Below are 27,640 nucleotides of genomic sequence, written 5' to 3' on the forward strand. Positions count from 1 at the left end.
ATGAAAACTTACACCCAGACTTAATTTTTGTTGGTCCTAAAGGTGCCACTGAACTCAGACTTTATACTGTTGCTTTAGACCAACATGACTACCCACCTGACAATACCCGATTCGCTTGTCTGATGAAGTGTGCTTAGAGAGCACACAAAAGCTTACGTTCTCAAAAACACTTGGTTGATCTTAAAGGTGCACTTGATTCCTGCTTTGTTCACCTGAATCTATGATGTGGCTGATTTCCCTGCATTCTCTCACCCCACCCCTGGGATAGCCATTTCTACAATGCCACAATGCTGGGGAGGGGCTTTAAATTTTTTTTTAAAGGCAATTCACACATTGTTGTAGCCTTATACTATTGTAACAATCTATCAAATTAACAGCAGCCCCTTGGCACAGAGTGGTAAAGTTGCAGTACTGCAGTCCGAGCTCTCTGCTCACAACCTGAGTTCGTTCCTGGCGGAAGCTGGGTTCAGGAAGCCAGGTCAAGGTTGACTCAGCCTTCCATCCTTCCATGGTCAGTAAAATGAGTACCCAGCTTGCCTGGGGGGGGGGAGGGGAAGTATAGATGACTGGGGAAGGCAATGGCAAACCACTCCGTAAAAAGTTTGCCGTGAAAGCATCGTGAGGTGGCATCACCCCAGAGTCGGAAAAGACTGGTGCTTGCACAGGGGACTACTTTTTAATCAAGTTAACTGAATTCCCAACCTTTGCTTTAAAAGTCTTGAATCCCTTCTGTTGCAAAGGTATAAGGGGAACGGAGTTAAGTGGCAACATGTGGCTAACACTAAAGAATTTAGGATGGCTAAATTCAAAGTGGGATGTGGAATGGTATAGGGTAGCCTGATCTTGCCAGATCTTGGAAGCTAAACAGAGTCACTACTTGGAAGGGAAATCACCAAGGAAGACTTCGGAGAAGAAGGCAGTGGCAAAACCACCTCTGTTTAATCACTTGTCTTGAAACCTTGCAGGGGTGTCCAACTTAGTTATTATGAGGGCCGGATCTGACATACATGAGACCTTGTTGGGCCGGGCCATGTGTGTCATAAAATGCAATGCCAGGTAGCAGAGATATAAACTTTACAAATGACATAAACACAATTAAAGATTTTTTTAAAAAATTAAAATAAGACACGATTAAAATATTAGCACTTGTTGGTCTTAAAGGTGCTTTCTATGTATCTTCCATGGGATCCAAGGAGCTGGGTAAAGGAAGGCTCTTTCTTTCCTTCCTTCCCCAGGGGACTAGGAGTGAGAGGAGCCTCAGACAATAGAAGGAAGAGAGGCTTGTAGTAGCTCTGCTGTGTGATTGAGAGAGCCTGGCAAAGCAAGCTCTCCCTCCCCCCCCTTCCTCCCCAAGGGTGGTGGAGCCTCAGCAAATGGAGAAAACAGAGGCTTTGCTCTGTAGCTCCTATGCAATTGAGCAAGCCTTGCAAAGCAAGCTGTTTTGCAGAAGGAAGCGAGAGAGAGGGAGAAGGAAGCAGATGACAGCCAGTTGCTCGGGGGTCTGATAGGAGCCCTCTGGGGACCTGATTCAGGCCCCGGGCCACACATTTGACACCCCTGCCTTACAGGCTCACCATAAGTTGGCTGTGACTTGCTGGCACTTTAAACACACACACACACACTGGAAGCAGTCTATAAAGAACTCTAAGTAGATCTCTCCAAACTCAGTGGATGGACAGCAAGACAGCAAGTGAGGTTCAAGCTAGGAAGTACAAAAAGATGCACATTGGAACAAAAAATGGGGAGAGGAATCCTCTGCAATTGGTTTGGGGAATCTCTCTCTTTTTTTTTTTTTACTGACCGTGCCTAAAGAGAGGGTTGTATTGCAATGAGTGAGGTGTATTCTGGTTGCCCACTTAAGGGGCAAGCGAGATTTCTGTGTGCTATGCAGCCCACCCACCACCCCAATTCATCCCTCTGCCTCCTGATCGCCTCCTCTTTATCTCTGATAATGCCAAATTTCCCCACCTTCTGTAAAGACCCAAGTATTGCAATCTGACTCAATTATGCAAAGCACATACATCTGGGGAAACAAGCATGCTCTCTGGGCGCACTGCCTTTGGATTTCATTGGCACAGGCTGTGCAATATTTTCCAGTCCAGAGGATGCACCTCTCATCTCCCTGGAGAAAAGTGCCAAATCCTTGCTTAGTTTAATTTGTTTGGTCCTCAAATAAACTTCTTTCTCCCTCTCTCTCTCTTTCGCTCCCACCTCCCTTCAAGGCCACTGGCGCCGGGCAATGCTGTGCAGAAATAGCAGAATCTTCTGTCGATACTATTTAAATGAAGCCTTGTCCAGTCTGTGTGCAATATTGGAATAAGCAACAAAGGAATAGCTGCCAGAAGGATTTATTCCAGCTGACAATAACATTACTTATGACTTATATAGCACTTCCAGTGTCCACAGTATTTTACATCCATCTTTCTGTTGCTAACCTTACAACCGTGTTGTAAGGAAGGCTAAAATTCTGGCAGTAGGAAGACAGAGGGTGGGTACTGGCTTAAGGTGACTTGCTGAGTTGGTGGCAGAAGCAACATTTCAACTCAAGACCTCCCGCTCCCAGACCACAGCTCATATTCTTAGTTACTATGTCAGACAAGCGCCAGGAGGCTGCTAATTATTGGAACGCAGTGTGCAGATGGCGCAGTGGAATTTGTGTTGCTGCTTTGGAGATTAAGTTCACACAGAGTCATGTGTACTGTCATAAACGAGTATGAGTCCTTTCTTATTAGGAACTCCATTCGAGACAGGATGGTGTAAGCAGGGCTTTTTTTTGTAGCAGGAACTCCTTTGCATATTAAGCAACACCCCATGATGGCACCATTGTTTCACACAGGGCTTTTTTTGTAGAAAAAGCTCAGCAGGAACTCCTTTGCATATTAGGCCTCACACCCTGATGCCAAGTCAGCCAGAACTATGTTCTTGTGCGTTCCTGCTAAAAAAAAACCCTGAAGGATAGGATTCTAAACAAACTAGCTAAGCTAGGATGGATGAATATGCAGGAAAGCGTGTCCTGCTCTTGTGGCTGCCAGATGGAGAAGAGTTGGCAAGAAGAAAGGAAAATTCCGTGAGAGTAGAGATCTACACATCAAAGGGACAACACCAAAGCAGTGGAAAGGAAGGTACACAGGGCCCTGTCCTATGTATATCTCTCTGGCTCTGAGAGCCAGCATGGCATAGTGGTTAAGAGTGGCAAGATTCTAATCAGGAGAACCAGGTTTGATTCTGCACTCCTCCACATAAAGCCAGCCAGGTGACCCTGGGTCAGTCACAGCTCTCAGAGTTCACTCAGCCCCTCCAAAAAAGTCTAGCTCGCCACCTAGTGGTGCGTAATGCTAAAAAGAGCTAGTAATCCATTTTGTTGTTCAGTCGCACAGTCGATTCTGACTCTTTGCAACCCTATGGACAAAGTCACGCTAGGCCCTCCTGTCTTCCACCATCCTCTGAAGTCTGCTCAAATTCGTGTTAGTTACATCAGTAACGCTGTCCAGCCATCTTATCTTTTGCTGTCCCCTTCTTCTTTTGCCTTCTGTCTTTCCCAGAATCAGGGTCTTCTCCAGAAAATGCTCCCTTCTCCTTTGGTGGCCAAAGTATTTGAGCTTCAGCTTCAGCATCTGACCTTCCAGGGAACAGTCAGGGTCCATTTCCATTAGGATTGACTGATTTCATCTTCTTAAAGCCAGACAATCTTCGGATCTCCTGGCTATACCACATACAATGCCATGTGATAATTAATTATTAATTCTCTGGCTCTAGAATTCCCCTCTGAAGTCAGAGACTAAGAGGCATTGCAAAGTCCTTCACTTCCAACACTAATGATAGCTGCCTTCTGTCTTGGATATTTCTTATATGGGAATTGAGATGTATGTTTGTCAAATAAAAACTGTCCTGTTCTGCCAGGACAAACCATTCTCTTGTTAGGGGTTAGACCAGGCTAAATTGGTAATTTCAACTGATTCCCCTTCCCTACTGCAACCCCCCCCCCATTGTTCCTTACTGTCCCCAGTCCCCCGGGAGCAGCATTTTGTAGAGACCTGCAGGCTGTGGTGGTGGTGGTGGTGTGGGGAGCAAGAAACTTCCATTGCACTGATGGGAAATGATCCAACTTTAAAATTGTTTTCCATAAGAACCGTAACCTTGTTGAATGTAAGAAATTTTTGTGTACAAAATTTGTTTTACATTGTAGAAAAGTCAGAAACTAATTTATTATGGACACCTGGTGTCTGTGCTATGGTTGGATAGAATTTCTGACATTTTATTCCCCATGAGAAATTTTGAAGTCTGCAGAAAGCAGGGGGAATGTTTGTTGCTAGGGGGCTCTTCTTGAGAGGGTTAAATCTCTCTGGCCAATTTTTATTTTCTGAGCTACCGCTGGCAGAAAAGAGGCTGACTTCTTTTTATTCTGGATGTAACAGAAGATACAGGTCAGGATACACATATCTTGACCAAAGACTTTGGATTTTTATTTATATTTTGTGTGTGTACACTCACGTATGTGCACACATGCATGCCTGGAAGTCATGGTTGACTTTTGGTGACCTCTAGTGGGGCTTAGACATTCAAAGAGGTGGCTTGCTATTGCCTGCCTCTGTATCCCTGCCTCCAGTATTCTTTGGAGGTTTCCCTTCTAAGTATTTGCCAGGGTCGGCTTAGCTTCTGAGATCTGATGAGATTGGGTTTGCCTGAGCTATCCAGGTCAGGGTAAGACTTCAGAATTTGGAAAGAGGGCAAGTTGGAAAAGTTTCATTGAAAATCTGGATCTTGGATGGGTCCCTCCAGCACATAATCACTACTGCTGATTCGTTGGAGATGTTATACCTACGTCCAAAAGGCATGTTCCTTGAGGATATTGGAAAGAATATATTCCAGTCTGGAGTGATCAGAGCTTGAGGCTTTATCAAAATTTCCTCAACAGCAAAGACCCAGAAGTAGCAGATGAACTACTCCATAAACTCAATGCTGCACAAAGACAAAAATGGACTGAGGCAACTGCAAATTTGGATTCCAGGCGTTCCAGTAGGAAAGCCTGGAGCCTGTTTTAAAAACTAGGTGCAAGCCCACCTGTGCTTTGAGGAAATCTGGAGGTAACATCAAACCAGGTAGCTGACCAACTGGTATCCCTATCCAGATCTCCAAAGGATCGAGTCAAGGTTCTTATCTGCAGATCTTAATGCCCTTTGGGGGAACTACCAGGAGACGTGTTCCCGAAGGTACCTGGGTTAAGGTAAGCACCAAAACCTTGAATCTGATCTGGAGCTCCAACGGCAACCAATGCAGTTCACACAACACTGGGTGTATATGTGCCCTCTGTGAGGTCCCCATAAGAACCCATGCTGCCGCATTTTGTACCAGTTGGTGCTTCTGGGTCAGCTTTAAGGGTAGCTCTATGTAAAGTGAATCACAGTAATCCAGCCTGAGGTGACTGTTGCATGAATTACTGTGGCAAGGTCAGAGTGAGACAAATATAGGTCTGACTTGGCAGCTGGAAATATGTCCACCAGACAGCATTGTTGATCTGGGCCTCCATAGATAGAGAAGAGTCCAGAATCATCCCCAGGCTCCTGCTGGTAGGTGCCGGTGTCTTCATGTTTCTTGATTCTTTATTAAAAATGGCATTGCCAAGTCCCACTATTCCCCCACCTTTCCATTTTAGGTAGACATCTTTTAGGGGTGGGGGGGAGAAGGTTTGGGAGGTATCAGATATCAAAGACTGTTAAATAAACAAAATATCACAAGAGCATTACTGTTTTAGGCATGTTTGTATTTTGAGTAAAAAAAATAATATATTTGTGTTTGTCTTTGTCCTTTATAAAGTTTATATCACTGCTACCTGGCATGACATTTTATTACATGCATGGCTCGGCCCAACAAAGTCCCCTTTGTGTCTGATCTGGCCCTCATTACAAATGAGTTTGACACCCCTGAAGAGTCTGGTTAGAACACGTTTCAGAAGATAGCTGTATGCTGGGCTGCAGTAGAACACCTAGATTTAAGTTCAGAAGCCCATTACAGACCAACAAAATTTTCAGGAGTCAGTCTGATGTAGTGGTTATGTGGGCAGACTCTAATCTGGAAGAACCGGGCTTGATTCCCCATTCCTCCTCCACATGCAGCTGCTGGTGAAATCTTGGGTCAGTCATAATTCTCTCAGAGCTGTTCTCTCAAGAGCAGTTTTCTTGGAGCTCTATCAGCCCCACCTACCTCACAGGATGTCCATTGTGGGGAGAGGAAGAGAAAGGAGATTGTAAACCATTCTGAGACTCCAATTGAAGGGCAGGGTATAATTCCATTCTCTCTTCTTCTTCTTCTTCTTTTGTCCGATATGAAAGCAGCCTTGACTTTTGAAAGCTCATACCCTCCCAAAATCTTGTTGCTACAGAATTCAAGAGGCTACAAGACTCAAATCTAGCTGGTTAGAAAAAGATGACCGGGGGGGAGGGGGGTGGGGGCAGGATAGATGTTTGTAAAATCATGCATGAAGGAAGTGGATAGAGATAATTTTTTCTCCCATTTCCTGTATTACTAAAAGCCACAGACACCCAATGAAGCTTACAGTCAGCTACTGGAGGACAGAACAAAATAAATATGTCAAAATGGCCATGAGGACAGGTTGCTTTAAAAGGGGGTTAGACAGCTTCATGGAGGAGAGGTCCATCAGTGGCTACCAGCCATAGTGAATAAAGGGAGCCTCCAGATACAGAGGTAGCAAGCCTCTGAATACCAGTGCTAAGAGGCAGCATTAGGAGAAGGCCTCAGTCTCTGTGCCTTATTTTCCCTCCAAAGCAACTGGTTGGCCTCCATGTGAGACATGATGCTAGACTAGGTGGACACTGGGCTTCTCCATAGATCTCTACACAGTGAGAAGTTGGAGCACAAGCCCATCTGAGGGTGCAACTCCCTTCCCACAGGATGAGGTAAAATCGAGTTGTGTCACGGTGGTTGCAGAGTTCAACAGGCGATTTTGAGGATGAACTCATAACTCAAGAAGGTGACTGCATTCACAGGGAAAGCACGGAAACTGTTTATGGCAAGGCTCTTCAGGAACACCTGCGGACCCTCCTGCCGGACACTGGTGAGAATGCAGTGGAGGATCCCTCGATACTCCTTCCCCTTCATCCCATCCATTTGCAAGCGGGTCTTCACCACATCCATGGGGGTGGCCAAGGCCCATGAAACGCTTCCAGCAAAGCCGCCAGCCACAAGAACTGTTATTGGGCCTGGAATAGGAAAGAGAAAGAATTGGGGAAGAAGGAGAGGATGAACTCTTGATAATGAGGAAGACAAGAGTAGATTCCTGTAAAAGACATGGTGTTGCTGTGGGAAGGCATCTTGTCTAAAGTGACTTTTTAGGAAAGCCAGGGCCTTTGACAAAAGAACCTTGTTGATTTCCTTAGTGAGAGCTAGTTAGTGAGAGCTAGATGGGTCTCCTGATAGCTAGCTCCTTTCTTGAATGAGAGGTTGGAGAAGATGGCATCCCTGGCAAAGGGAAAGGCTTTTAAGCGTGTGTAGTAAAAAAAAAAACAGCAATATGAACTTTGGAAGAAAAAGGAACAGCACAGCCACTCTGTACATATATTTGTAAAAAAGGAAAGTCTTACAAAAATAAGGTGTTCTCCACATGGCAATGGGCTTATGTGGTTTTCCCTGTTGCTGCTGTGCTTGCTAATATAGAAATCCCATGGCTGCTGCACTGTGTCAATACAAACTGTGATTATCCTTCTAACTTTTGGGCATGGGACTTCTATGTGACAGGATCCCATTAATTTTCCTTGTCACAGTCCCCTCTAGCAGTCATTTCCCCTCTGTACTATAGCTGGGGGAGAGGCTTTTAAAGACTTAAAAAAAAAAAAAACCAGCAATTGACATTCTGTTTTAGAGTTATAACAATATGTCAGGTTTTCTGAAGTCCCACCATTCATCTTTAACAAAGTCTCTACAGACCCTTTTGTTGCTGAGGTATGCCTTTCCCCTTATATCTCCACAATGAAAGAGTCTTGCAACTAACTTTTCTTAAAAATGAAAGCAGAGAATGTGATAGGCAGATCGCTGTAATATTATAATGATTATATAATGATATTTTGATTGCTGGTTTAAAAGCAAAGGAAAAAAAGCCCCCCATTGTGGGGAATTGGGGCGAGGAAAATGGTTATCAATGTGAGCAGGTCTGGGAAGATCCAGACAAAGACCCTCAGCAGAGCAGGGTCAGGAAAGATTGCGAGGATGACTGGAAAGTGGGGTTGGGAGATGCACAAAAGTAATAGGAGAGATGGAACAAACCACTTTCCTGTGACCTGATTTTCCAGGGCTCTCTCATCTGGAAAGCAAACCCTCCTAACCTTACCTTCGGAACAACTGCCTGGGGAAGCAGGGAGCACATAAACGCGTGAGAGCAGGGAGGCTTCTGCATCTCAGCTGTCTTACATTTCTTTGGCAAACTCTAAAAAGATGCCTGCAGACAGCGCTGTTGGATTTTGTTTATGATGCTGATGCTGAAAACTTTGCCATGGAACAAGCAATTGCTACCCACTGGTTGAACGTACACCGCAGTTCCAAGATACTGTTAAGTATTCAACCTCTTGGTGGTTTTCTACAGTTTTCTTTTTTATGGAGCATTTCTGAACCATGCGTCATAACTAAAAATTGTGCGTGTACTCGGGGAGGGGTGGGATTGTCTTCCTCTGGAACCCACACTGCCTTTGTAAAATGGAACCCCCTCCTGGCCTGGAAGGCTGAATCCCAGATTGGAGTAGGAATGCCACCCCCACTTCTTTTCAGGGAGAACAAAAGAACATAAGAGAAGCCATGTTGGATCAGGCCAATGGCCCATCCAGTCCAACACTGAGTCACACAGTGGCCAAAAAAAGTTCCAGGGTTCTAGGATTGCCAGTCTGCAGGTGTGGGCTGGAGATCTCCTGGAATTACAGCTCATCTCCAGCCTACACAGATTGCTTATTTATTTAACACATTTATTCCTCTTCTCCTGGGTGGGGGAAAGGCTGCTTTGGAAGGGGGAAGGTATGGCAATAAACCTCACTGAATTCCCTCCCCTCCCGAAACCCTCCCAGCCTTCACCCTCAAATCTCCTAGTATTTCCAAACCTGAAATTGGCAGTCCTTGGAAGAAACAACAGATTCTGGTGGCATACATCCAAGAGTTCTGAAAGAACTCAAATATGAACTTATGGATATCCAGACAAAAATATGCAATCTGTCACTAAAATTTGCCTCCATTCCTGAGGGCTGGAAAGTAGCTAATGTAACACTCATCTTTTTAAAAAAAGATTCTAGAGGAGATCCGGGAAATTACAGGCTGGTCAGTAAGAGGCACTAAATTTGCAGCAGATAATCCAATGCCTCTCCTCAAAACACCCTCCAAGTTTCAAAAAGATTGGATCAGGAGGTCCAATTCAATGAGCTCCAAAAGAAGATGCCCTTATCCTTATTTCCAAAGGGAGGGAAGGCATTTAAAAGAAGCGTGGTCCCTTTAAATATGATGGCCAGAACTCCCTTTGGAGTTCAATCATGCTTGTCACAACCTTGTTCTGGGCTCCACCCCCAAAGTCTTCTGGCTCCACCCCCAAAGTCCCCAGATATTTCTTCACTTGGACCTGGAAACCCTATGTGTGACTGCAATAAAAAAGGCAAATGCTATGTTGGGGATTATTAGAAAGAGAACTGTTAACAAATTAGCTAGTATCACAATGCCCCTCTATAAATCTATGGTGCGATCTCATTTGAAATACTGTGTTCAGTTCTGGTCATCATCACACCTCAAAAAAGATGTTATAGCATTGGAAAAGATGCAAAAGAGGGCAACTAAAATTATTAAGGGGATGGAACACTTTCTCTATGAAGAAAGGTTAAAGAGGTTGGGGCTCTTCAGCTTGGAGAAATGATAACTGAGGGGTGACATGATAGAGGTTTACAAAATTAAGCATGGGATAGAGAAGGCTGAGAAAGAAATATTTTTCTCCCTTTCTCACAATACAAGAACTCATGCGCTCTCAATGAAATTGATGAGCAGGAGGTTTAGAATAAATAAAAGGAAGTACTTCTTCGCCCAAAGAGTAATTAAGAAGCCGCAGGAAGTGGTGGCAGCAAAAAGCATGGACAGCTTCAAGAAGAGGTTGGATAAACATATGGAGCAGAGATCGATCAGTGATGCTGTTTATCCTTGATGCTTGGGGGGCCATGGTGGGAGAGCTTCTGGAGCTTCTGGTGGACCTCCTGATGACATCTGAGTTTTGGTCACCATGTGACACCGTGTGTTGGACTGCTCTTTTGCCTGATCCAACATGTCTTCTGTTATGTTCTTAACATCCCATTAATGCATTCTCTATATCCCCCTTTCCCCCACCTCATCCCAATCTCAGAGGAACCAGGCTGCCTCCTTCCTATCAGTCTCCCTTCCCTGGTGAGCTAAAGTTTTGATCTGTTGGAACTCAAAAGCCAGGGGAGACCAGATTTGCCCCAGCGCAATGCCTTCCCCCTTAAGGTCCACCTGGCCTCTCACCTGGCTCCTGCCTTTCCTCAGTCATCCCTCTGCAGAGACCCACATAAGTCATGAAGTACATCGCCATGGTGGGTGTGTCACGCAGCACCAGTGCCCAGAAGCCTCGGAACAGGCCCAGAATGCCCTCTTCCCGCAGGATGCTGGCAGCACAGTGCACTGGGCCCCTGTACAGTGGCTGGGCCTCTGCTGGCAGTGTGCCATGACTGTATGGGTGGGTCTGGTTCTGCAACCGGACTTTGACGAGATCCACAGGGGCCAGGACCACAGCCTGCAGCAACATAGAGAATGGCAGCGATACCTGGTTACTCTTTCTGAGGATGCAGATGCTGTCAAGTCACAACCAACATGCGGTGATCCCAGCAAGGGGCTTTCAAGGCAAGTGAGAAGCAGAGGTGGGTTGCCACTGAGACTTCCTTGGTGGACTTCCTTCCAAGTACCAACCCTACTTAGCTTCCCAGATCTGACAGGATCAGGCTGTACTTGTGCTGCCTTCCCTCCTGGTCGCTAGGGATGCCAGCCTCCAGGTGGGACGTGGGGATCCCCCAGAATTACAGCGCATCTCCAGACTACAGAGATCAGTTCCCCTGGAGAAAATGGAGGCTTTGAAAGGTGGACTCTAAGGCGCTGTGCCCCACTGAGGTCCCTGTCGTTCCCAGGTTCCACCCCCAAATCTCCAGGAGTTTCCCAACCTAGATCTGGCAACCCTAAGACCCCCATCCCCTTCCAGTGGCCATGGGGGACCCCTTGCAACCCAGTTGGTTGCTTTTTCTACAACTACTGGAATAACAGCAAGGGAAGCAGATGGAGGGTGAAGCATAAGGGCAGCTTTTTTTTAAGCATACATGTATCTTTTAATTACACCCTCACCTGGAGGGCCCAAGCTAGCTGGATCTCATCAGATCACAAAAGCTAAGTAGGGTGCGGCTTGGTTACTACTTGGAGACCACCAAGGAAATCCGGGGTTGCTACACAGAGACAGGCAATGGCAAACCACTCTGTCCATCTCTTGCCTTGAAAACCCTATAGGTCACCATAAGTCACCTGCAACTTGATGGCAAGAACCCACAAAAGGTGTACACTTCTGTGTACCCAGGGGTTGAATTCTAGCAGGAACTCCTTTGCATATTAGGCCACACACCCCTGATGTTGACAATCCTCCAAGAGCATACAAAAAAGAGCCTTTTATAAGCTCTTGGAGGATTGACTACATCAGGGGATGTGGCCTAATATGCAAAGGAGCTCCTGCTAAAATTCCACCCCTGTGTGTACCTTATCGACTGAGCTCTGATGCAACAAAGTTCACACTGTAAGGAATTTTGCTGATCTTTAATATGCTGTTGAGACTGCTTTATTTTTTGCTGCAACAGCTCACCTGGAAGTAGTACAAGAATGCTGTCCAAGCCATTCAGCCAGGGAAAAGAGGCTGTGGAGCTTGCCCTTAGAGAGGGTTGATCTAGGCTGGTCCAAAACATTCAGTTCACAACACAGGGTAGAAAACCTCTTTCCCTGGATCGGTAGAGTATAAAAGGTTTACATTACAGATCAGTGTCCTTATTATAAAATCGCTTTATTTATTATTCTTTTCCATAAAGTTTGAATTGCAAGAATAATGTTGGGGGGGGAGGAGTAGAGAAATGGATGGGGATGGATAAATCACTCTTGAATCCTGTTTCAAAACTTTTTTTATTCTGTTCAAATTAGAAGATGGGCTGTATGCCATTATACCCTGTTGAGGTCCCGCACCTCCCTAAACCCCACCCTTAAATCTCTGGGTATTTCTGACCCTGGAGCTGGCGACCTTGTGAGGTTTTCAAGGCAAGAGATGTTCAGAGTTGGTTTGCCGTAGCAACCCTGGACTTCCTTGGCGATCTCCCATTCAAATACTAACCGGAGCTGACCCAGCTTAGCTTCCAAGATCAGATAAGATCAGGCTAGCCTGGGCTATTCCTTACACACAATACACAGTCTAAAGGACGAGCCGTTCCTTACTTGTACCAGTCCTGAGAAGCAGCCAGCGACAAAGATGTGGGTGTAGCTGGGGGGGTTGGAGCGACGGTCCCGGTGGTGGGTGTTGCTGAGGTACAGCAAGGCATTGCTATAGGCCCCAAACATGACGGAGTTGACCATCGCCACACTGAGCAGCGGGAAACTCATGCCTTTGAAGAAGCCAAAGACCTGCAAAGGAGGAAGGAAATGGAAATGCTCAAAGATGATGGGTAGCAGCTCAGCTAGTCTGCCATGCATGAGAACCAGAATCCTACATTTAAAAAAAAAGAAGACTATGATTTGGGATCCAGTTGAAGCCCTAATGGCTGCAGAAGGCAGCCTCGAAGCATGTGTGCAATGCCTAGGGAAGGAATGAGGACACACAGGACTGACCAGCATTCCCAGGGTCTGGACTATGGCTTCTCCCCCCCTCCCACACACACAAGTAACAGGAGAGGAGAAAACACCGGGAATTGGCACGGCTAAGCAATCTGTTCTCCAAGGCACTATCTCTGGCTTCCCTCTGCACACAGTTTGGGTTGCCTTGGAGAGCATCAGAGATTAATCTAGTGCCTTGCCTGCCTAGCCCTGGCCGCAGCCCAGCTCCCACATCCCCCCTCCCTGAATGTTTAGCAGCAAGAGGACGTTACGGGATCCAGCTGGCACACGGCAGGAAGAGACCCCAGCCGCGGCAGCAGCTCAAAGCCTCGAAAGAAAGGCTAAACTCAAAGTTAGAAATGTTTCACTGGGTCGCATCAAAGGTCCACATAACCTTTTCCCAGATTCCACAGCAGAGAAGCTCACAAGCTAGGCGGGATGAGGGTGAGCCTCCCTCTCTTGTTCCCACTGTCTAGCATCCAGACATGGCTCTCTGTACAGGGAGGCCGTGCCTTTTAGGCACCCCGGCTAGAACAGCGTAATGGATCATAAATGAAAGAATGCAGAAGGTCAAGCGGTAACCAGCCCCAAATGCCAGCTTGGTGCCTTTGGAGAGGGTGACCCGGCCCCATTCAACACATGCAAACCGTTTCGTCGCGGTACGTCCTGACCACGCAGTCCAAGATGCCTCGGTAACCCGCCTGCGTCTGCAGTCGCACCTAAAACATGATAAGAGTTGGTAGAGCAAGGAGGGTGGGGTGGAGTCTGAAAAACTGATCCTGACTAGGAAAAGGTAGCCCAGATTCCAATGGGTGGGTGACTTTATCTACTGGGAAGCAGTCATTATGCCACTCACAGATGAAGAACAAGACGATATTGGAATTATACCCTTCCCTTCATGACCCAAAGGAGTCTCAGAGTGGTTTACAATTTTTTCCCCTTCCCCTCCTCACAACAGACACCCTGTGAAGTAGGTGGGGCTGAGAGAGCTCTCCCAGGAACTGCTCTTGAGCAGAACAGCCTCGAGAGAGCTGGTGGCTGACCCAAGGTCACATCGGCAGGTGCAAGTGGAGGAGCGAGGAATCAAACCGGGTGCTTAACCCTACCCCTGGCCATGCTACTGGGCAGGACAGAGCCTGCTGAAAAGCCCAGATCCCCCCCCCATCCCTGCTGAGCTCCCTCCCTCCCCTTCTCATGCTTCACCGCCAAATCTCCAGAAATTTGCACTGTGTTAGCTGTTTAGACAAGGTATTTATCACATTTGCTCAAAGCACCAATGCTTTGGCCACCAATTTTCTCTCCAGCTGGGATATCTTCCCTTTGGCTCTCCCCAAAGCTGGAGGGACCTTCCCTCTTCCCCCTCCATGCATTTTCCAAACCCCACAAGTCACCTTCACAGTGTCCATCGGGTGTCCAAGAACCAGCCCAGCTGCCCCTGCAGCAAAAAGAAAGAGGAGTTAATGGGGGTGCCTTGGGGCTGGTTCAGCTGGAGGGTTGCCGGCTTCCAGGTAGGCACTGAAGATTTCCTATGGGTCTCCAGACAACAGAGATCAGTTTTCCTGGAGGAGATAGCTCCTTTCAAGAGGGTGGATTCTATGGGATTCCTGTGTCCTCTCCACTCTCCAAATCCTACCCTCCCCAGGATCTACCCCCAGATCTCCAGGGATTTCTGAACCTGGAGAACAACTTTTACTGGAGTGCTATACTGCAGGGGTGGCCAACGGTAGCGCTCCAGATGGGTTTTTTTGCCTACAACTCCCATCAGCCACAGTCATTGGCCATGCTGGCTGGGGCTGATGGGAGTTGTAGGCAAAAACATCTGGAGAGCTACCGTTGGCCACCCCTGCTATACTGGGTTTAAGACTGCCTCAGCCCCATAACCTCTGAGTGGCCACAGGGAGGCACTTCCTTTTCAGCCCCTCTCATCTACAAATCAGGAATAAGGGAGACTTGAGCCACAGGCACGTTTCCCTGAGGGAAACAGAAATCTGTGGCAGAAAAAGGTTGGCAGGTTAAGGAAGGGGGGAGCACTCCTTGAAGTGAAACCAACTCAAATCCATTCTCCAGCTATTGTCTACTCCAGAAAGGGGAGGGATCACACAAAGGCCTCAACAGAAGCCACAGGGTGGGTGTCCGATACATCTTCTAGGCATGACACAAATAAGAATCCAGTCCCTCCTGAGCCTGGGAAGAGCCCTTGTTGTGAGGAAAGGGTTGCTGAGGAGGGAGGAATGTAGGCCTTACCAGAAAGCCATCCTGCAGCGAACTCCATGACACCCGAGAAGCAGGGCGTTCCTGAAAGATCTGCGCCTGGAGAGAGAAATCTGGTCAAAATTAATGTTTCGCATTACCTTAATCTTTAACCAAGTTCATATGCCACTGAGGCACGTTTTCCCTCTTTTCCCTTCAGCAGCCCCTGGTTGAGACTGGCTGTTAACCAGCAGAACTCTCTGCAACAAGAGGCCTAAGTAAAGATCCATAACACTGAAAATTTGAAAAAGGGAGGCCATCAGAGGAAAGATAGCTGGAAAAAGGGACAAATGAGTATGGTTGCTAACCTCCAGGTGGCACCTGGAGATCTCTCTCTATTATAATTGCTCTTCAAATTGTATTAATCCGTTCCCCTGGAGAAAAAATGGTTACTTTGGAGAGTGGATTCCATGGCAACATACCCTCCTGAGGTCCTTCTCCAGACCCCGCCCTCCCCAGGCTCCACCCCCAAAAGTCTCCAGGAATTTCCCCACCCAGGGTTGGTAACCTTCCCAATGAGTGCTGTTGCAGTTGAGGCACTTTTCAGAAGAGACAGATACATGTGGCTGGTAGGGTTGCCAACTCCAGACTGGGAAATTCCTAGGGATTTGGGGATCCAGCCTGGGGAGGACAGCCATAGAGTCCACCCTCCAAAGCAGCCGCTTCCTCCAGGGGAACTGATCTACGTCATCTGGAGACCAGCTGTAATTCTTGGAGATCTTTAGGCCCCACCCAGCAGCAACCTTCTTGGCAAAGTTTTTGCATTCGATGGGCTGGAAGGCAACTTTTGGGTCGAAGAAGAAGATATTGGATTTATATCCCACCTTTCACTCTGAATCTCTGAGTGGTTTACAATCTCCTTTATCTTCCTCCCCCACAACAGACACCCTGTGAGGTGGGTGCAGCTGAGAGAGCTCTCACAGAAGCTGCCCTTTCAAGGATAACTCCTACGAGAGCTATGGCTGATCCAAGGCCATTTCAGCAGGTACAAGTGGAGGAGCGGGGAATCAAACCCGGTTCTCCCAGATAAGAGTCTGCCCACTTAACCATTACACAAAGCTGGCTCTTGTACACAGGAAGGCTGTACACAAGAGATCTGGAGTGCACAAATACAGCCCAAGAGGGCCTACACAAAATGCTTGCTGAAGCCTCCCTGCTTGGAAATGAAGCTCCTAGAGGAATCTCCCCACCACCACCCAGCCATCATCTGATGGAGCATGACAGATCTTTGCTCTGACTCAGCAAGACAACTCCGCAAGACAACCCCCAAGCACTCCTCCAAGCACAAAGAACACAGCTCAATTAGTTAATGAATTCCCATTTGTTAATGAATCCCAACTGGTTAAGGATTAAGGAATCCCCTCCTCTGTTCTGATGGCACAGCTTCTCTCCCAAAAGAGTAAGATCAGCAACTGCCCTTTCAGAAACAATCCCCATTGTGACTCCCACTTTGTGGAATCGCCTACCTGAAGTGAACAGAAAGCCCCCCACACCCACTTTCATCAGAACGTACCATGCAGAAATGTTCAGGAGGGCAATTCTAGGAAGAGATTGGAAGTAGTAGAATGGAACAGTCCAGCAGAGCACGTTTGTAATGGAACAGGACTGAAGTCTACTGCAGTGAGTATTGTAGGTATCACCTGCTACGACTGCATTGTCTGAGACCTTGTAATTCCACTTTCTGCAGCATACCTTGCTTCCGATAGTCTGTGGCTCACTCTGTAATCCCAATCCTATTGCACAGTTCCAGGGCTGCCTTATACTATCTTGATTGCCCTGTTTTACATTATGCAATCTGCCTTGAGTCTCAGCAAGAAAAGCAGGCTATAAATGAACAAACCTTTCATTCCCTCTTTCCAGCTTTCTTTTGAATTGCATCTTTGCAACTTCAGAAAATGGCCCAGGCTAGCCTAAACTCATCATTTTGGAGAAACTAAGCAAGGTTGACCCTACCTAGGACTAGGATGGGAGACCACCAGGGAAGTCCAGGTAGGCAACGGAAACCAATTCAGAACATCTTTTGCCTTGAAAACCCTACCGGGTGGCCATAAATCAGCTGTGATGTGACAGCACTTTACACACATGCAGAACTCCAGAAAGCACTATGTTAATTCTTCCACAGAAGCATAAAAACACAACAATTTCAGGTTCTTTCATGGGTTCATTTTTGGAGACTACTGTGTCCACTGAGTTTCTTATGGAGATACTGACCCGTTAGCCCAATAAAGGAACATGGAAAGGTGCTGTGATAGCCAGATGGGTGCCTTGAGCAGCAGAAGTCTTGAATTTTAAACTCACCCTGATTAAAGTTCCTTGGGCATCCACGTGCAGTTTTGTGAATTGGGGTTGCCAACTCCAGGTTCAGAAATACCTGGAGATCTGAGGGTGGAGGCCAGGAGAGTAGAGTTTGGGGAGGGAAGGGACCTCGGTAAGATATAATGCTATGCAGGGGTGGAATTCTAGCAAGAGCTCCTTTGCATATTAGGCCACACACCCCTTGATGTAGCCAATCCTCCAAGAGATTACAAGGCTCTTTTTTTGTAAACTCTTGGAGGATTGGCTACATCAGAGGTATGTGGCTTAATATGCAAACAAGCTCCAGCTAGAATTCCACCCCTGATGCTATGAAGTCCACTTTCCAAAGCAGCCATTTTTTCCCCAGGAGAAGTGGAATAATTTCTTCAAATAAACAAATGATTTATGTAGTCTGGAGATCAGCTGTAATTCCTGGAGATCTCTAGCCCCTAGCTGGAGGTTGGCAACTCTAGCTGCGAGTAGAATCATAGAATCACAGAGTTGGAAGGGGCCATACAGGCCATCAATCTATCCCCTTGCTCAATGCAGGTACGGAAATGACCCGTTCTGGTATCCCTGTATGTAAGTTCATAGAACAACTAGGAATTGAGGGTTGGTTCTTCCCCCACTCTCTTCTGGAGCCAAAGGAAATGCTGCTGGAAAGGTAGAGGTACTTCTTTGTCATCATGGCCCCACCCAAGGTCCCACTAGCCTCTGCAGAAATATCCCAGTATGTAACCTGCCTGGCCTAGAATTCTGCAGTGCCACAATCCACTTTAGCCCTCTCAGGGAGTCAGCTTGCCCCTCTCTTCCTATACTGGGCAGTTGTGCACAGCCAGAACACCCCTGTGGCTCTCTACAATGGAAGCGCAGACAAATATGGGCACATTCTGCATCAGCAATGAGCATGGACATCCAACCACCACAAGGCGGCAGCAGGAGCTCAGCTGAGTTTGTTTTATGCACAAATTATACTAGATGCAGAAGCAGCAGCCGGTGGACATTCAAAGCAGGAGCAGTGCTGCCCCCCAAAGATGCAAAAAGAAAGAGCAGCAGGGAAGGGCAGCCAAAAACATGAGAACACTTGCCCGGATTAATAGAATAGAATCATAGAGTTGGAAGGGGCCTCTAGGGTCATCTAGTCCAACCCCCTGCACAATGCAGGAAACTCACAAACATTTCCCCCTAAATTCACAGGATCTTCATTGCTGTCAGATAGCCATCTAGCTTCTGTTTAAAAACCTCCAAGGAAGGAGAGCCCACCACCTCCCGAGGAAGCCTGTTCCACTGAGGAATCGCTCTAACGGTCAGGAAGTTCTTCCTAATGTTGAGCTGGAAACTCTTTCGATTTAATTTCAACCCATTGGTTCTGGTCCTACCTTCCAGGGCCACAGAAAACAATTCCACACCATCCTCTATATGACAGCCCTTCAAGTACTTGAAGATGGTGATCATATCACCTCTCAGCTGCCTCCTCTCCAGGCTAAACATCCCCAGCTCCTTCAACCTTTCTTCATTGGACTTGGTCTCCAGACCCCTCACCATTTCCTCGCCCTCCTCTGGACCCAGCGTCTATATCCTTCTTAAAATGTGGTGCCCAAAACTGAACACAATACTCCAGGTGAGGTTTTACCAGAGCAGAGTAAAGCGATACTATCACATCACGTGATCGGGACCCTATACTTCTGTTGATACAGCCCAAAACTTCATTTTCCGTTTTTAGCCACCTCATCACACTGTTGACTCATGTTCAGTGTATGATCCACTAAGACCCCTATTGAGAATCCTAATGTCAGAAGAGGAACTTGCAAAGGAGGCTGCTTCTTCTTTAGGGAGTGATCTCTGAGGTCTGATTTCTGCCAAATTGTCACTGCCCCAAAAAACTTACAATCAATGACAGTTATGGCAGGGAAGAGGAATCCAGCAGTACTCATTCATGCCTCCAATGTCACTGCTGAAATAACTGTGAGTCAAAGTTTCTTGTATTGTATTATTCTGTTACTGTGGGCCTTATCTATGCCGCAAACACTCAGTTTATACTAGCTTACCTAGTGTGGTTTCCCATAAAGCATGGTGGAAAGTGTAGTTTGGTGACAGTATCAACAATTCTGTTAGAGATTCTAGTCCTCTTCTAACAGGATTCCCTGAGGAAAGGGAATGTCAGTCCTAAAATTAGAAGGGGCCTTATAAATTGTCTGGTTTAACCCTTTACACAATGCACAAAATCTAACGCTAGAGTTTTCTTGTCTAGTGTCTGCTTCAAGGCCTTCACTGAGGAAAAGCCCTTCACTCCCTCAGAGTAATTGATACCGTTCAGACAGCTCTACCTTGAGGAAGCTTCCCTTACAATTCCACTGAAATTGACTCTCTGAGACCCCAGGCATCTTCACTGCCCTTCTTTGAACCTGTTCCAATTTGCTTACGCCTTTCTGAAATGGTGGCACCCAGAAGCAGGTAGGGCATTCCAGATGAGGACTAACATGCCCAGAGTAGAGCAGAACTATTATGTATTTATTTACATCATTTATACCTAGCTTTTCTCCTCACTGGGACCCAAAGCTGCTTTACAACATTCTGCTCTCCCCTGTTGTTCTCACAACAACCTTGTGAGGTAGGTTAGGCTGAGGGCATGCCTGGCTCAAGGTCACCCCTCAAGCTTCCATGGCAGTGTGGGAATCTGAATCCGAATCCCCCAGCTTCTTGTTGGACACTTGACCCACTACTAGAGTTGCCAAGTCCAATTCAAGAAATATCTGGGGACTTTGGGGGGGGAGCCAGGAGACCTTGGGGGTGGAGCCAGGAGCAAGGTTGTGACAAGCATAATTGAATTCCAAACAGAGTTTTGGCCATCACATTTAAAGGGACCACGCTCCTTTTAAATGCCTTCCCTCCATTGGAAAACATGAAGGATAGGGGCACCTTTTATTGGGGCTCACAGAATTGGACCCCCTGGTCCAATCCTTTTGAAACTTGGAGGGTCTTTTGAGGAGAAGCATTGTATGCTATGCTGCAAAATTGGTGTCTCTACCTCAAAAAACAGGCTCCCCCAGAGCCCCAGATACCCACGGATTAATTCTCCATTATACCCAATGGGAGTCAGCATTTCCCCCCACCCACACCGCTTTCTGATGACCCTGAAGCGGAGGGAGGGTCTCCAAACCGGGGGATCCCCTGCCCCCACCTGGGGATTGGCAACCCTACCCCTACACTACTTCTTGTGACTTCTATGCTTGTATTTATGTAACCAAAATCTCTATTAATCCCACCCCCCTTTTTGGCAGCTGCATCATCATACAGTTGGCTCATATTCAGCGCGTGACCAACTGCAATCCCGAGATCTTGTTCACATGCAGGGCTTTTTTTGTAGCAGGAACTCCTTTGGGGGAGGGAAGGATTTCCATGGAATATAATGCCACAGGCTTCTCCTTCCAAAAGCAGCCATTTTCTCAAAGTGAACTGATCTCTGTTGCCTGGAAATCAGTAGTAATTCCAGAAAAGCTCCATCCAGCCCCTGGAGGTTGACAACCCTAGTGGAGAAGGAAAGGCCCTTTGTACATGCTCAGATTAGGCTTCCCAATCCCCAGGTCCCAGAGGGAGATCCCCCGGTTTTACAGGCTTCCCCCCTCCCCCAGCCAGCTGGCCGGCGGGGGAAGCCCTGCCCCCAGAGCCATTATGCACCTCCATGAACGATTCCCATAGGGAATGATGGGGAATTGATCCATGGGTATCGGGGGCTCTGGGGGGGCTGTTTTTTGAGATAGAGGCACCAAATTTTCAGTATAGCATCTAGCGCCTCTCCCCAAAATACCTCCCAAGTTTCAAAAAGATTGGACCAGGGGGTCCAATTCTATGAGCCCCAAAAGAAGGTCCCCTATCCTTCATTATTTCCTATGGAAGGAAGGCCTTTAAAAATTTGTGCAGTCCCTCTAAATGTGATGGCCAGAACTCCCTTGAAGTTCAATTATGCTTGTCACACCCTTGCTCTTGGCTCCGCCCCAATGTCTCCTGGCTCCACCCCCCAAAGTCTCCTGGCTCCACCCCCCAAAGTCCCCAGATATTTCTTAAATTGGACTTGGCAACCCTAGCTCAGAGGGTTGACGGTGGTGGTTCCTGTTTTGATGCATTCCATTAAAAGCTGCCTCAAGCTGGCAAACAACAGACAGGACAAGTCAATAAACAAGCCCTGTCTTGGAAATATCTTCCACTTCCTATTGAACCCTGAAAAGGCCCAGTGAGAACGAGATTTGGTTTGTTTCTAACAGCTCTGAAGTTAGCAGATTTACTTTTAAGGGGAGAATATCAGCAGGCACATTGGGATCTCAAAGAAAATTAGAGACACTGGTTTCACAAAATGGGCATCACTGCATATTTTCAAAGCGCCAACCAGGCGTCTACCAGTTGTGCCCCTCTTTCATATCTGTTCACCCACCTTGGTGCTGAGAGGTCAGATGGATCCTTTCCCCCTAAAAAAGCCAAGGATACCCTTGCAGTGGCTGAAGGGGTGAGCAAAACAAAGGATTCTTGGTGGCTCTTCCTTCTCTGCAGGATTAAACGTTTGCTCATGTTGACCTTTACACAGGGCTTTACCCAGGCCTGCAAATTCCCCACTTCAGGCACTTCACTTAGGTGCTTTCAGTCCTTTGTGCCTGGTTAGGTTGAAATCAATTCCTGTGGTGCTCTGCAAGATAAACCTTGGAGATAGGTCCCTGCCCCAAGGAGTTATAATTGGAAACCAGATGCTGGAAAGAAAAAGAGAAGGAAGAAAGCTTCAGGAGAAACAGAGAGGGGCAAGCAGCTGCAACTACACAGACCTCAGCGTAAGAATATATGAACATAAGAGAAGCCATGTTGGATCAGACCTGTGGCCCATCCAGTCCAACACCCTGTTGCACACAGTGGCCAAAAAAAACAGGTGCCATCAGGAGGTCCACCAGTGGAACCAGGACACCAGAAGCCCTCCCTTTTTATTTTTATTTTAAAAGTTTTAAAGTTTATTAAAGAAATCAAACAATCCAACAAACAAGAAAATATAAACACCCCATCCACCGTGCCCACCCACCACCTACCACCACATATAAAAGGAGCCTTAAGAGTATATAACATAAAAGTACTAATGTCTCATCTCGAATCCCAAACTTTTTGCCCATACATATACAGGTTCCCACGTTTTTATACATTCTTGCCAGTTCCCATCTCTCAATCTTATTGTCAAAAAGTCCATTTCAGCCGATTCTAATAACTTAAATAAAAATTCTTCCCTGTTCGGGATCTGGGGGGATTTCCAGTATTTTGCGTAGAGAATTCTAGCAGTTGTGATCATATATATCAACAATTTTTTTTCCTTTCGCCCTAAGTTTTCTCTACATATACTCAGCAAATACAATTCAGGTAGATGTCTAATTGTTATCTTTAAAACCTTTTGTATCCATATATTTATCTGAGCCCAAAACTTCTTGGCAAGTTCACATTTCCACCAAATGTGGTAAAATGACCCTTCAACTTTTTTACATTTCCAACACTTGTTATTATAAGTTGGGTTCATTTTGGCTAACCTTGCAGGGGTAAGATGCCATCTATACATCATTTTGTACAGGTTTTCTTTGAACGCTGTCGATTTGGTCATCTTAATATTATACTTCCAAATTTTTTCCCACTCTTCCAAATCTATTGCGTAGCCAAAGTCCTGTAGCCATCTTACCCAACTTTCCTTAACCGTTTCTGTTTGCATCTCATATTCTAGTAGCCAACTATAGATTTTAGAAATTAGTTTTTGGGGCTCATATATCATGGTGTCCAATTCATTTGCATCTACCTCTTTAGAGAAACCCAAATCTTTATCAGATTGATACATGGATTTGACCTGGCATCTAACCCACCAGTCCGGGATAGTGTTCGCTTCCAAATTTAAGTTATTATCTGTATCCAGTAATACAGCATAATTTTGAGGGGTTTTCCATTCATATAGGTTCGGGTGGGTAGCTGCCTCAACTGGTGACACCCATAAAGGAGTGTACTTATAAGTTTTCCTTTTAATTTCCACCCAAATCTTATAAAGTGCCTTTCGGATTTCATGTCTTTGAAAATCATTATTTTTTTGGGAGGTTTGATACCAGATGTTGGCATGCCATCCTTTAGTCAATCCTACCCCCTCTAATACTAGTAATCTTTTATTTTCCAACAATAGCCACTCTCTGATCCAGGCTAAACACGACGCCTTATAATATAGGTACCAGTTTGGTAAAGCCATGCCCCCTCTTAGTTTATTCTCTTGGAGAATTTTTAATTTAATTCTAGGCTTCTTATTTTGCCATATAAACACCATAATCTTTTTATTAAGTTTTTGAAAGAAAGATTTGGGTATTTCAACTGGGATCATCTGGAATAAGAATAGAATTCTAGGGAGAACATTCATTTTGACTGTAGCTATCCTCCCCAAAAGGGAGATTTGCAGATCTCTCCACTTCTCCAAATCCGCTTCAATTTCTTTATAAATCTTCTGGTAATTATCTTGGAAGAGAGATTTCACATCGTTCGTTAGCTGGACTCCTAGATATCTAATTCTCTTTTCATGCTTGAATCCAGATTTATCTTCCAATTGTTTAATTTGCTCTTTATTCATATTTTTAGTTAAAAATTTGGTTTTTTGTATATTAACTTTAAATCCAGAGGCTTCTCCAAATTGTTGCAGTCTTATTTTTAATTTATCAATTGATGAGATGGGATCGTCTAAAAAAAACAGAAGATCATCCGCAAACGCCTGAATTTTAAATTCTTCATTCTTTATCTTCAGTCCTCTAATTTCAGAATCATCCCGTATCTTTTGAATCAAAAATTCTATTACAATTACAAAGAGAAGGGGAGACAGAGGGCAACCCTGTCTAGTCCCCTGCTCTATTTCCACAAAATCCGAATTCTTCCCGTTTATATTAATTCTCGCGCTTTGTTTGGTATATATGGTCTCTATGAGTTTTCTAAAATTCTTGCCGCAACCAATAGCTTCCAATGCTTTGCTCATAAATTTCCAATTCACATTATCGAACGCTTTTTCCGCGTCTAATGAAATGCCTGCAAATTGTTTGCCGGGGTATTCTTTATAATATTCCAAAACATTCAAAAAATATCTTAAATTTTGCCGCATCATTCTTCCCGGTACAAATCCAGTTTGGTCTTCTTGTATTACGTTTGTGATAACTTTCTTAAGTTTATTGCTCAATATCGTTGCAAAGATTTTGTAGTCTGCGTTTAAAAGAGAAATTGGCCTATAGTTTTTAATTTCTGCCGGATCCGTTCCTTCTTTGTGTATTAATGATATCAATGCCTCTCTCCATGATATTGGGAGTAAAGCCGATTCCTGAATTCTTTCTAGCAGCTTCTTGTAAGGAATTAAGAGGAGATCTTCAAAGGATTTGTATACTTCCACCGGTATACCATCTAATCCAGGCACTTTGTTAGATTTCTGTTGTTTGATTGCCTCAGTTATCTCATGAATTGTAATGGGGCCCTCTAATAAATCTTTCTGTTCTTTCATTAATTGTTTCATATTAACGTTTTCTATATATTCTTCTTGTCGTTGCTCTGCAATTTCCTGTCTTTTATAGAGTTTCCTGTAGAAGCTTTTAACAATTTGCTCCATTTGGTCTTCTTGAGTGATCTCTTCCCCTTCTTGATTTTTGAGTACTTTTATAATTTTTTTCTCTTTCTTAAGTTTATACGCTAACCACCTACTTGTTTTGTTTGCATTTTCAAAGTAATTTTGTTTGGACCATTTCAGTTTTCTTTCTAATTCTTCTGTTAACCATAAATTGATACTATGCTGTGTAGCTTGAATTCTCAGTTTTATCTCCTCAGTACTGTTAATCTTTTGTTGCTTCTCGTTTTCCTTTAATTCTTTCACCAAATCATTGTACCGCTTCATACGTTCTCTATTTCTCTTCGCTGTAAAGCTGATGGCCAGACCCCTAAAAAAAGCTTTAAAGGTGTCCCAAATATTCTGAAAACTTGTATCTTCTTCTGTATTCCGTTGAAAGAATTCCTTTATTTCCTTTTTAGCTTTTTCCAGAAAGGTTTTTTCTTTTAAAATTTGAAGATTCAAAGTCCACCGATTATTTCTTGGGGGGTGTTGCAAAGTCATCTGTATTGGATTATGGTCCGCAAACGTCTTTGGTAAAATATTCACTTGGTTGATTTGCGGAATTAAGCCTATCGACACCCAACACATGTCGATCCTAGACCAGCACTTGTGGACTTGAGAGTAATAAGTAAAATCTTCTGCTGTTAAATTTTTAGCTCTCCATACATCAACTAAGTTGAATTCTTCCACCATTCTGTCGAAAGTCTTAGGGAGGGCCCCACGTGAAAGGTTTTTCTTTAGCTTTTCAGATTTTCTATCTTTTTTAACGTCAAACACAGCATTATAATCTCCTATAATGCAACAGTACTCTGCCCGCAATTCCGTTAATTTCTCATGCAGGTTTCTATAAAAGTTTTCTTGTCTATCATTTGGGGCATATATATTAACCACAAGGATTCTTCTTTTGTTAATTGTAACTTCTACTATTAAGATTCTTCCCAATTCATCTTTAAAAATCAATTTGGAGTCTATAGTTGAGTTGACATATGTAGCTACTCCCCTTCTCTTCCCTTCGTCACAAGAATAATGTAGTTGTCCCAATTTTTTGTTTTGCAAGAATTTGATGTCATTTTCCTTTATATGCGTTTCTTGGAGACAGATTATTTGCGCTTTGACTTTTTGGAGTTGAAAAAAGGTCTTCCTTCTCTTCTTAGGCTCATTTAGCCCATTTACATTCACTGAGATAATCTGGAATCCTGTTTTGTTGTTCATCCTATCAATGTTCTACTATCTTCTGCAAATCTTTGATCTCTTTTGACGTGTTGTCTTGTTCTGACTCCTTCTCTTTTAGGTTTTTGGGAAAACTCTTCATCCCTTCCAGACCGGTCTGCTTCCTCCTCTCGATCTTCTCCAGTGTCTGAACCCTGACTACTTGATGCTACAAAGTTATCCCAGAAATCCTCCAATTTTTCTAGCGTTGTAATGTTGTACCTTTTAGCCTGGTAGATAAAAAAAACCCCCTCTGGTATCAACCACTTAAATTGCACTGAATGTTTTAACAACCAATTGGTCAACCTCTTATATCCTAGCCTTCTTTGACGAATTGTCCATGGCACATCTTTCAGGACTTTAAGAGCTTTGCCTTCCCACATCAGGCCTTCTTCTCTTGCTTTTTTTTGAATCCTCTCACATGTCGCGGTTCTGGCAAACTTAACTAAGATTTCCCTCGGGAGGTTATGTTTTTTAGAATAGGAGGAAGATACTCTTTTGACCCAGTCAATCTCACTCTTTCCTCCTTCCAACAATTTCTCTCCCTCTACATCTAGTATTTCCAAGATTTTATCCTCTAGAATCTCTCCCCTTACTTCCGGAACATTTTGAAACCGTAACACGTATGTCGCTTTCTCCATCTCCAGCCTTGCTACTTTATCTTCCAAGTCCGCCAGACTGGTTCTGTTTTCTCGTGCCGTCGCCATAGTGGTTTTGTTCTGCTCTTCTAATCTCTCAACTTTTGCTACCAGGCCATGCACTTGCTGCGTGTTTGCCAAAAGTTGCTTTTGGAACTCTGTCATTTTGTCATTAGTTTTTTTAATCTCTCCCATTAATTCCAATTTCATCTCCGCCAAGGCTTCCTGGTTTTGCTTAAAGCCTGCCACCATTATCGCCTGCAACTTCTCTAAGGCATCTTGATTTTCAGTTGGTGGCATAGGTTTTGGACCTCCCGGTGAGGTACCCTGGCCTAGTTTTTTAATTTTAGTCTCAATCTGCCTCTCTTTTTTCTCTTTATCCCCCATATTTTAATATCTCTTATTACCACAATATAAATTAGGTCCTCAAAGTTCTTCTTCTATTCCTTCTGTTTATATCACTAGCTGCAGCCTAGCCACAATCTAGCCCGTTTAATTCACAATATCAATTGTATTTCCAAACTTTTTAACCCCCCTGATATCAATATCTATACTTAAGTTTCTGGAATCCTTAGGATATCAGTAAAGCAACCAGCCAGGAAAAAGCAAATAAACAAGTAAACAAGCAATCAATCAGCTACACTTTGGCTCGGCAACGTTAATTCAACAATAATCAATAATCAATACCTCAATATTTTATCACATTAACATTTCATCATCCCATTAATTCAACAGTCCATTT

At 45.0% G+C, this 27,640-nt stretch overlaps 1 protein-coding gene across 1 annotated transcript; it reads right to left on the reverse strand.

Moving 5' to 3' along the window:
* Positions 1-6,916: 6,916 nt before the first annotated feature.
* SLC25A45 (solute carrier family 25 member 45) lies at positions 6,917-27,150 on the reverse strand. Its single transcript, XM_060250123.1, has 7 exons — positions 26,778-27,150; positions 15,121-15,186; positions 14,268-14,311; positions 13,524-13,595; positions 12,502-12,687; positions 10,513-10,780; positions 6,917-7,217 (listed from the first exon to the last, which is right to left on the reverse strand). Exons 1-7 carry the CDS (start codon positions 27,148-27,150, stop codon positions 6,949-6,951), a joined length of 1,278 nt encoding a protein of 425 aa, XP_060106106.1. The 3' UTR covers positions 6,917-6,948.
* Between the last annotated feature and the right edge of the window lie 490 nt (positions 27,151-27,640).

The sequence above is a fragment of the Heteronotia binoei genome, chromosome 1 (genome assembly GCF_032191835.1).
Source record: "Heteronotia binoei isolate CCM8104 ecotype False Entrance Well chromosome 1, APGP_CSIRO_Hbin_v1, whole genome shotgun sequence".
NCBI lineage: Eukaryota > Metazoa > Chordata > Lepidosauria > Squamata > Gekkonidae > Heteronotia > Heteronotia binoei.